Genomic DNA, 11,981 nt, shown 5'->3' on the forward strand with positions numbered 1-11,981 from the left:
CTACCCTTCCCCTGCTTTATTTCCAACTTCTTCCTCAAAGCCAGTTCATTTCCATTCACAAACAGACCCAATTCTCCATCATCTTAAAAATAAAAAACCTCACAACCCCTTTTCTCCTGCCAGCTACTCTCCTTCCCTTAGTCTCAGGCATTTTTCAAAAAATTAACTACACACATTACTTACTGGTTACCTTATACCTATTACTGAAGTGTGTGAAACAGTGCTGATAAACAGATGCATGGACTTTGTTCTCATTTTTGCTTATCTTCTACAGTAGTGCCTACTCCCACAATTCCATTTAGATTGCATTTACCAGTATCACTAATTTCAGCAACATCATAATCAGACACTTTTTAGTCCTTCCCTACCTTACCTGACCTGTCTCTTCTTTTCATACTGTCTTCCTCTGACTTCTACAACACTATCTTTTTCTGGTTTTCTTCCTACTTCTCTGTTTACTCCTTTGTGAAATTTTCTTCCTGGTCACCCTTTAAGTGTTGTTACTCAAAGTCATGCCTAAGGCTAACTTTTCTTCCACATAAACTTCCAAGATAATCCATCTCATCTACTCACAGTTTTAATAACCATCCAGATGTCATCTGCATATCTAGCCCAGTTATATCCTTTCAGTTATGCAAACCTAACTCTCCTAGAAACCTTTACTAGATGTCTCGCAGACATTTTAACTATGTTTTTGTTAAAGGATGGTTTCTAGACTACTTTGTCGAAATCTTCCCTGACCCAATTAAATTGAGCACACTTTAAAACGGTTTATAAAGAAAGCTCTCTCTGGATGTTGCAAAGAAGGAGTAGGTACTAACTCTGTACATGGTTTCTCCTGGGAAAGTTATGACCAGCAACAGATACAGTTATGACTCCTGTAACTGTGCTAAGCTCTGTGTCAATGCTCTCATTCCAATAAATCATCTCAACAGGCTGGATCTAAAGCTGAGCAAGCAATACAGTCCCAGTAAATAACCAAGGCTAATGAACAAGAAGCAGAGACAAAACTTTCATTTTGTTGCTTATTTCCTCCTAGATAATGAATGGGAATTTATCACTGACAACTAGAAACAAAGCATGGTTAACACTCGAGAAATCTTTTTTCTAGCCAAACTTACCTTATGAAATTGTGCACTTTAAAAGAAAAACATACTCAATATCCAGCATAAAACACAGCTGACATAGCTTTTTTTTCCCCCACAAAAGGGAGACGATCACAATACAGTTTTAGTGCACTTAATGGATGTTGCATTTTTATGAATTAAAAGGAAAAGACCTTCCATCAGCACTCACTTTTCTGCAGTAGTTTGGAACCAAACCTACAGTATCTTCAAAGTATGCCTACAGTCTATTATAAAGTGCCCACACGAAAGCCGATCGGTTATCCTTTTTCATCCTATTCCCCTGTAAGGTGCTTGTCTCTTTTTTTCATATTCCTCACATCAAATCATTGATCCAGTTCCGACTCATCATCCACTTCCCAATGTGAACACAACACTGCATCCCACGGCACCACCCTAGCCTAGTCCAACCACGAAAAGTAGTCATTTTCTTTCAACAAATTTAAGTTGTATGTTTCAGATATCAAAACATCTTATATCTCCAAGAACAGTATGTTTTGCATGTCAGTCTTCTTACACAGCACTTTTGCATAAGATTTCTAGAACTACTGCGTGATTAGATCAGCAATTGAATATTTATAATAACCCAGCTTCCTTAATGTTACAATATGCTTTCCTCATTACTACTGTAACTGTGTTGTCCCTTATTACGATATATAGAAAAAAGAATTATGCAAGCTTTAATAGCCCTGAAACATAGCAGCTAAATGAATAACAACAGCTTATAGGTGTTATGTACTTACCATGTGCCTGGCAGTATAAAGAGCTTCACGATATTTAACTCATTTAATCTGTGCTACATCTCTATCTGAATCCTGGCTACTCATATAAAAGTCGGTATTTGTGAACAAATACCACTGATATTTGTGAGCTCTGATGTAGACATTTTTGAGGCAACTGCCAGCCTCTGATTCAATAATTCTATATCTAGAAGTCAGTGCTAAAAGATGCTCCAACACTTCAAAGACATATGAACAAAATATGTGCACCACTACACTATTATTTGTGATACTGAAAACCCTACATTCATCAATGGTGAAATGGTAAAATACAGTATTGCACATGCATTCATTCATTTGAATACTATGCAATACAAGAATGATGTCTATATATGCAAGGCATTCACTGGATGCATGCACATATGAATGAATGAAATATTTATAATTATCTTTATGGAACAAAAGTGAATTGCTAAGCAATGGATTTTTTAAAAACAGTGTAGTTGTGTTTATAGATTACATGTAAGTATAAACAAAAAAGACTAGAAGCATATATAGAGTCCACAGTGGTTACTTAGAGCAGAGCCTCTCATTTTTTACTTTACTTCATTATTTTAGTAATTTAAGAGAAAATTTAGAGTTTAAAAGAAAAAAATCTCATTGAACTCCCCCAACCACTGTTAACTAATATTACTCAAGAATATACTGCAATTTGGGGAGATTTCATTAAAAAAGAAAAGTCTGAGGCAGTAGTTCTAATACTACATAGACTAGCAAATGAAAAAAAATAAGAGCAACTAAATTTTGGTAATTAACCATTAGTAAAAGGAAAGAGAGTCCCAAAGCCAAATATGTTTACAAAGGGATTTCATAGATTTACACTATGGATAAAGCTCTTCCTTTCCTTTTTAGTTCACTGGGAGGTATCCTTCCATTTGAGAAACTGGCACAGGTACCAAGGAGTATTTCCTGAATTTCTCCCCAAAGTAGGTTCCTGCTAATTCTAAAAATGGAATTGACTATAAAGATATCCGTTGAATTTAGTGTAACAGGTAAAATCTCCCCACTGAACACAAGGAATGAAAGAATGTAGTATAAGAAAAGTGATTTTTATTGAATAACCTATGTACATATTAATAACATGTGGACAGGCAATTCATTCTTAAATTAGGGTTATGATCCCCAAATCTACTATTTACGATATCCATTTTTCCCCCACAGAAACTATTTAGGCTGCTAAGCCAACCTATTCATGCTAATTTATTCTATTATAAAATATATTTCTAATAGTATGATTTCAACAAGACCAAAACAGGCAGAGCTTGAAGACGAAGTAGAAAAGCAAAAATTCCGAAGACCTGTAACTTTTAAAGTTATATACGCAGTGAATGAATCTAACGTACAACCAAAAAGCCACATACTTAATTCAACCAGAAGTGTGTGGGAAAGAAGGGAGAGTGAGAAGGGAGAGTTGAAGCATCTAGGGCCTGTTCATACGTATTAGTCATTTGTAGCCAGTCTACCTCCTCCGCTGGAAAAAGTTTATGTAATGTTTTAAAGCAGAAGTCCCTGGGCCATGGACCAGTACTGATACCAGTCCGTGGCCTGTTAAGGAACTGGGCCGCAGAGCAGGAGGTGAGCAGTGAGCAAGCAAGTGAAGCTTCATCTGTATTTGCAGCCACTCCCCAGCGCTAGCATCACCACCTCAGGTCTCTTCAAATCTTCGGGCAGTAAATTCTCATAGGAGCATTGGTCCCTGGTGCCAGAAAGGTTGGGGAACCACTGTTTTAAAGTTAAAGTGTTTACAAAGCTCATTCGACTATAAAATTAGCTCTTTGAGACACTACACAAAAAATTTATTTACCCAAACTTATAGGGAACAGATGGTGTGGTGTCCTTCGGCAGGATTCACTGTGCTACAGCAGGCTTAAATATGGCACGTCCTTCCAAAAGTGACAAGTTTTATATATTACCCAGCAAATAATCACACAATTTCCGAGCTAAAAAAGGCAGAACACTACTTTTAAAAACTGTCTGAAATTGCTGATTACGTCAAGTTGAGAAAACGAGAATACCTCCTTTGCACATTTTTAGAAAGGATAGTAAAAACATTGATCAATAAGAAACTGATAAAAGTAGAATTTGTTTCAAAAAACTGCATAAATTTCTACTTTCACAATTCACTAAAAATTTTCAAATCCATGATTTCACCTGATTTTCACATCAACTCTATGAAGAAGGCCGGTAAGTTATTATTACTATACTCCTTTTTACTCATGAGAAAAGAGATTTAAGTACTGTGCTCAAGGACACAGGACAACTACAAAGTAGGAGAAAACTCTCTAGTTTAGAAACAATACGATGTATGTGAAAGAGAGCAAGGTGCAGAAAAAGTAAACACTCAGAGCTGCTCTTAAGTTTTGCTGTAAGGAAGAACAGAGAAATGAGGCAGTAGCTAAAGAGATATGTGGTGTCAAGGAGGGTTTTATTAAGACCAGAGAAAAGTTTGTATATTCTAGAAATGGAAAAATCAATGATGCAGAAGAGGAAAAAAAGGAGAACTGATGGAGTGATGTCCTTCATAGATGACAGGGTAGCAAAGACACAGCGGCAAAGTGGAGAGATGGCTTCAGCACCATCCACAACAGACAGCTATCCACAATAAAAGGAGGCTAGCAGGTAACTGTCCCAATTGTTTCTATATTCCCAATAAAACCTAAAATTTCAATAAAATATGAAATCCAAGGTCATCAGCTAAAAATAAAGAGAGATAATATAAAAAATAAGGCGGCTACTCTGTCTATGGGGCAGTGGAAGAGTGAATGGGCTAGTGAAATAAATGTATGTCTATCGGGCAGAACTAATGGCCTAGTGAAGGATAATGTTTGTAAAGTTAAGTAAGACAAGTCAATGTGGCTGCATGTTCATCTTCTAGCTGCATAGGTACAAGCACAAACATACGGTTGAATTTAATCACATTTGGGGTTTTCCATGCAAGAACAATGGAGTATGAGTGGAATATGTTGTCAAGCACTGTCATGGTTTTAAGCATTCTATGTATATTATCTCAAACTCATGTAATCTTTAAAACAACCCTATGAGGTTAGTACTTTCAGTGACTGTATTCTTATTTTACAGATGCGGAAACAAGCACATAATTAGGTAACTTGCCCAAGGTCGCATAGCAAATGCTATAGCCAGGATCAAAACTCCTGGCTAAAGAGACATGCTATGTTGACCCTTGCAAGAGGGTGATCAGAATCACTGGCCTTGCTTGTAGCTGGGCAAGAGTGGAAGTGATAACATGAAGGGAAGACCAGTGAAAAGAAGTATGAATGAAATGGATTATAGGTCTCATTAGAACTGGAATCAGAGGGAAGGTAATGCAGGATACCAAAAACAGATAACTTGGATTGGGGAAAGAGCTACAGCTAATGGCAGTAATGAGCACTAGTTACTAGTCATGGGACTGAACAACCGAGGAAGTGTAGAAGGAAAGATCACTAGATGAGAAATTAAAGAATAAAAAGCCAGGGTATGGGCAAGACCATCTTTCAGAGCTATTGAAACTATCAGGGTCATTGACTATGTGACCCCAGGCCAAGTTAATAATCACTGTGGTCTTCCTTTCTTCTTTTTAAAACATACACTGTTACATACTTTTTACAATTCTAGTGTGGGTTTCTTTTTTAAATAATGTCTGAATTATTGTGATCATTTTCATGTTTTTAGCCCACAGGTAAAAGTAGCTCCACCAAGAAAAAGAACAATATTGAGGATAATTAATAATATATGTCCCTAGGTACTATTTCCACTTCCTCTCTCATTCATTCTTCAATCCACTCAAATCTAATTTCTGATCCCATCACCTCAGAGGCTACTAATCAGAGATGCTAACAACCTCCAAGTTGCCAAAACCAAAGGTCAGGTCTTTTGTTTTTATCTTACTTTTGATTTCTCAATCATTAGACACATTTGACCCTTTCCTCCTAACTTGAAACATTTTTTTTTTCTTGCTACCTCAGAAGTTACTCCTTAACTGACCTCTTCACTATTCAATCTTCACAAGTTAGAGCAAGCCAGGATTCAGACCTAGGCCTCATCCTATTACCCAGCAGCAACATTTTCATCTAGGTTCCTGAACTCTAACAGCACAGATGTTAATTACATACAATGACTATTTCAGGCATTAGAGCTTATTTTTCTCAAGGAATGAACATTAAAAGACTATTGGATGATCTCATCTGGTCCCATGGACCAAAGTTAACCATATATCCTGCCTATTGTCATGTCTCTATTTCCAGTCTAAACTTCTCTCTGGAATCAAGATTCACAACAAATCTTGTCATCTTCACTTGGATGTTTAATAGGTATCTTAAACTTAAGTCTTGAGTTCCCACCCCAAACCCGCTCCTCTCCCAGCTCTCCACATCTCAGGAAAAGAATGCAAGTATTTACATAATTATGCAACCAAAATCTAGGTTTTATCTTTGATTTCCCAATTTCCCACTCCAACTCATCAAAAAATTCTCTCAACTCTACACTCCCAAACATACCTTAGATCCATCCACTCCTCTTCATATAACTCCACTTCTACTTCCTTGGTCAAAGCCTCAACTGCTTAAGGCTACTGCTTTCACTCTTGCTCATCCTACCTACCATTCTCCATACAGCTTAAAATGCCCCAGGCTACTTTACCTTGAAAACCCGCAGGTGATTATAAAGCCCAGCAGACTCTGGCCCTTTACCTAACCCTCCAATCTTTAATCTCTCTTCCCCTTCCCCACCCCACCTACTGGATCATCAACACAGACCTTTTTTGATTCCCAAAAAACACTCTTAAAGGTGGAAAATCCTCTCTCCATCTCTGAGTGCTTATTATTTTTCAGAGCTCAGTTTAAATGTCACTTTATTCAGAAAGGCCTTCTGCAACCAGTCAATTTAAAAGTAGCCACTCAGTCATACACGACCACATTACCTCACCCTATTCCAATTCTCTACATAACTCTTACCATTATCTGGTTTTTAAAATTTGTTTTTTAAATGATTTATTCGGCTAAATATGTGCACCATGACAGCAGGACCTGACATTTAGTTAAGTACTCAACAAATATAAAATGAATCAGCATGCAAACAAAAGGGATCACTGACTCGACAGTTCACCATGAGAATGTATTCAAGTCATTCAAAAATATTTATTAAATGCCTACTGTATGCCAAAAGTCTGGTGGGAACTCTACGAGATTTCCCAGGTACTTCATGTATTTTGTTATACCAATGTGCCAAGAAACCTTGGTTTCACCTCTGCATTATAGTATTTTAATACATTTACTACTCCATGTTTTAATAATCTAGGAAACTTCCATAATAAGGCACAATTACATTAAAATACAATAAACCACAATAGGAACAATTCAATAATAAATAATGGCTAGCAAATTCCATATGCAGAACAAGTACTAACGCAATATTTTATAATATAATCTCCATCATTATACGGGTGAACTGCACAGAGGTTAATTCTTTGCAGATTACTGTACAGCACACTAAACATGCTGTCTATAATAATTAAAACTACTGTATCTTTACAATTCTCTTCAAAAACTTCCAGTATATATAAGCAGCTTTAGTGTCACTTATATAGTAATATAATCACATTTTAGCTTGTGCATTCAAAGTCTCATCTCAAGCTTATTGCTGGTTTTTTTTCTTCCGTTACTGAAAGCACATAGTGGCAGGGGTTCGCAGATTAAAGGATTATATCAGTATACCACATACTCTTTTTGTCATCATTTTCAGTGATACAATAAAGTCTGTACTGTATTACAATAATCTCAATTTTTCTTCTCTCATCCACCACCGGTAGTTAGATTTATACTTTACACCACAGTCTAAAATATATTCCAAATGGATGAGTTTAATGGCAATAATAAAAACTAAGAGACTTTGGATCTGAGTTGAAAAACTATGTGTACTCCACACCACCAACTTTTAGAATTTTTAAGAATTTTGTATGAGTATCAGTATATCGGACATCTTGAAATGTTTTAATAATATAGATTACTTAAATTTCTTTTTTTTTTTTTTTACCGTAATTCATCTATTTAAAATAGAATGTCACTGAGTGAAGAATATTCTCTTTCAGCAATGGTCTCCCCATCCCACTTTCTCATTTTGTTTCTACAGTATCTGAATATTTTATGAGGAGATGCACTACTATTTTATAATAAAAAGACTGTTTTGCAGATTGTTAACACTAAAGGTGGTGCATGGTAATGGTCAAGGAAATGGTACAAAATGGCTGTTAAAAAAAGTTTTGTTAGTTAAACGAAAAAGGAAGGACTTTCAACATTCAAAAACTAAAGCAAATAAGAACACCTTAAAAACAAATCCCCTTGCTTCTTTCACTTTGTACATCCCCTACTGTATAGCTCTAAGATACAACTAGGTCAATAAGGTTTCCAGAAGATCCAGACAGACTATGTCCCACAAGTCCCTAAACTCTCCAGGCCTGCCAATCAAAGCTCACTAAACATTTATTTGTTCAAGTGATGAATCACGCCCGTCATTCCCTTATCTCTCAGTCCTTTCACTCGTTTTTGCTGCTGCTCATCTCAAGCTCATGAGTTTCTATACTGGCCATTTCAAGTTAATTTCCTCAGTTCATTCTAAACAAAAATCAAACAAGGACAAACCTTTGAACAGGCAAAATGGAGACTCAGAGACCAAAATTTGTTCTCATTTTATGTGGACTACCCTACAGATCTCACTAAATTCCATCCCCCCCCCCTCTATTTTTAGGCCTATTTCTAATATCCTTGGTTTCTAGTCTCATATTCTGTACCCCCCAAAAAAATTAATTGGAAAAAAACTGCTACAAAGATAGAATTAAAATACTTCTATCTTGAAAAACACATCTGAAATTTAAGTCTATTATAAGGAAAACCTACAAGTTATTTTAATGTAAATGTTCCATATATGACTACTTAAATGTTTTCCTTTCTTGCCCCAGACTGTTAGTTTTTATATTTATGTAAATAGCAACAAAATTATATTTAGACAAATAGTAACAAAAAAAGGTAAAGAAGTCACTATAACAATAAGCTTTCTGAAAATATACTTCTAAAAGTATATTTACAATTCATATAACTAATACATTGCCTTGGAAATAAACTGGAAAATAGCAAATATAGTTAAGAATCTATACAAATACAATATTTGCTCTTAAGATAATGTATGTAAAGTATCTAAAGAGCTATACAAATCTTATAGAACAAATATTTCAGTGGAGCTGTATGCAGAAAGTCACTAAATAACTTCACTAAACCCAGAAATTTAAAAAAATATCCTTTGTTGCAATAATTCTGGAATTAATTCTAAATATTATTAGCTGGTAAAGTTCCTGCAGCACTAACATTTAAATACTACAAAAAAACAATTCAAATAGATATTTTATTAAAAGTTTTATCTGAAAACATTAGACGGCTGCATTTTAACTTTCATCCTCTAACTTATTTTAATACACACTAAGAAGTAAATATTTAAGAATTTGTTTTCTATTAGTAATATCAATCCACAGGGTGTTGTTAATTACTTCTGAAGACACTGAGGTTTCTGATCTATAACTGATATCCCTTACACCTTTAACATTTTATTGTATAGCATACTTTCAAACATAATTAAATATCTTGAAATAAAATAATTTGTGCCGTAATTCCAAAAAGACTGTCTTAAATAATTAAAAATAAAAATATAGAAAACTTTACATTAAATGAGGTAAACTTTCAATCAAAGGTATCCATTGATGAATAATCAATTCCATTTACTGACCACCAAGTAAATACCATTTAATCTTCACATCTCTGCAAGGTAGGTACACACCAAATAAGTTACAAAGCCACAAATGAAACTCAGGTCTATTTAACGTCAAGTACCTCGATCCCCACCAAAAATAGAGTTACCTATTTTTAAAAAATATTCATGAGCAGAAAGCTGTTGGTTTAAATTTAGTATTATGACAATTTTAACGGCAATAGAGAAGACAAGTCCCGAACATAAGCAGTAATTTACACTTATGGCATTTTCAGATTCTTGGCATAAAGTTGTACTGATTTCAACATAGTGGCTCTTTTTGCAGTCAGAGAAGATGGCCTGAGAACTCACACCACGTGGACTTCTGAAGTGTTCAAGGGTTTAACTGCAGAAGAGATTCATAGTTTTTATTTTCTTGTTTTCCCTCCTGAAATGCTATCATTTGGGCAGTGAGGGGAGGATGTAGGATTCCAACTCCTACAATTCTAAGACTTGTAAAGGGCCCGTTAATCAGGAGTTGAGTCTAAGTCTGGATGTGAAGAGCACTAAGAAAAAAAAATCTTCATCACCAAAGAGGCCTAAAAGTGCAATCTATGTATGTGTGGGTTCCTTGGCGGGAGAACTGCAGCCAAACGATTCTGTCTGTCTGTCTCTCTCTACACATATAATGTAAATAAAAGGGTCACCTATTCTTGGGGTAAGAGGGCATAGAATTCACCTTACCCACCACTCACTCTGCTGCTGACGGAACGTGTTATCTTTTTAAAAACGGTTATCTCCTTTACCACCGAAAGCTTAGCGCCTAAACCCGGCCACGCAGGGACAGTGGCGACGCCTACATCTCCCTCCCCCGACCGTGCACACACCGAAGTGCCCCGCTCCACCGCCAAGAAAACTCTGACCGCCCCCACCCTCCACCCTCCACCTCCGGACCCACTAACGAGAGCTCCTAGGCCGAGGCCTCCTGTGCCCCGCGTGCGTCTGCTCCACGCTATCTGCCATCAGGGTTTGGGGTTCGGCCACTGCTTCCCCTTACTCCTGCCACAAAGCTCGTGGCCGACGGCCGCACTGCACGGAGGCCAGCATCCCGGGCCCTGCTCGCGCCCGCAGCCCACAGGCCTCATCCAACGCCCGGGGCCCGAGCCCCACGCTCGCTGCGCCCTCCCGGGTGAGCCCCGGGCTCTCTCAACTAACGCCACCGCCGAGCCCTCCTCCTCAGAGCTGAGACGGGGACGCCGCGCCGCCTCCCCCCCGCTCAGGCCTGGCAGACCCCTCGCGTTTCCCGCGGCTCGTGCGCGGCCGCCCTCTCCCCGCACTCCCCGCCTCTCGCACCGTCTCCTCTGGGTCGATGTCGATCTTGAAAGTCTGCTGCTGGAGGGTCTTCAGGGTGACCTGCATGGTGCCGCCGCGCAGCTCGGCTGCCGGGCCTGCTCCGGGTGCTGGCCGCTGGGCGGGGTCTGTGGCCTGGCGGGGCCCCGGGGTTGCCCGAGCTCCTCGTGCACTCGGGAGGAAGGCGGTGGGGGTGGGGGCTTGTCACATTCGCCCTGTGGAGCGGCCTCTCCCCCAGCACTGGCCCCGGGCCGCGCCGCTGCCTCCGCGACTGCGGCCTCCCCCGCGATCTCGAGCCGCCGTGCTTCCTCACGCGTCCGGCGCCAGCCACTGAGTCTGCAGGAGACGCGAGGGGCTCTTTGAAACAAGCCGAGAATCCGCTAGCTCACCACAGGCTGGTAGCCGCCATCATCGTGACTCGCCGAGACGCGCCCCCTCCCCCACCCGAAAAACCTGGGGGATGGGGCCAGGCGGACGAAATGCGCAGGCGTAGGTTGCAGCGAGGCTGTGCGCAGGCGCAGATAAGAACTCCGTCCCGGAATTGGCGCGCGGCGGATTGCGGCTCTGGAATGTCGGCAGCCTGGATCGGGCGTGCGCAGGCGCAGTTACTATGTCTCACGGCGGCGTGGGGGGTGGGGGGGGGTGGTCTCGGGGTTTCCTCGTCGCGTCTGCAACTGGGTTCCGCCTCTGTCCAGACTCCGCCCGGCTGCCCGAATTGCGCAATCGGTAGCCGGGGAAGCGCTACGTGGAGACCTGACTAAGTGGATGCCGAGCTCTGGAGCTGGGGAACTAGAGGGCGGTAGGTCGGGCGGGGCTTAAGTGAAAGGATCGTAGTCACCACAGTAATGGGCCGGCGTTTACAGGGCTCTCTAGCTGTGTAGCTAAGCCTTTGTGTTGGTGACTGATTAATTTTAGAGAACACAGACTTTAGCGCCAGACTGCCTGCGTGGACCTTGAACCTAAATAGAAGGGCCGATAATAGGTCAGGATAGATCAC

General features: G+C 39.6%; 1 protein-coding gene across 1 annotated transcript in view; it reads right to left on the reverse strand.

The window, feature by feature from the left end:
* The window catches only part of RAD23B (RAD23 homolog B, nucleotide excision repair protein), a 44,109-nt gene extending 32,668 nt beyond the window's left edge, over positions 1-11,441 (reverse strand). The window contains exon 1 of the mRNA XM_016130023.2: positions 10,988-11,441. Coding sequence (XP_015985509.1) covers positions 10,988-11,053 — 66 coding nt within the window. The 5' untranslated portion in view covers positions 11,054-11,441. The remainder of the gene's footprint in view (positions 1-10,987) is intronic.
* Between the last annotated feature and the right edge of the window lie 540 nt (positions 11,442-11,981).

This window comes from Rousettus aegyptiacus, unplaced genomic scaffold (assembly GCF_014176215.1).
Source record: "Rousettus aegyptiacus isolate mRouAeg1 unplaced genomic scaffold, mRouAeg1.p scaffold_m13_p_3, whole genome shotgun sequence".
Classification (NCBI taxonomy): Eukaryota; Metazoa; Chordata; class Mammalia; order Chiroptera; family Pteropodidae; genus Rousettus; species Rousettus aegyptiacus.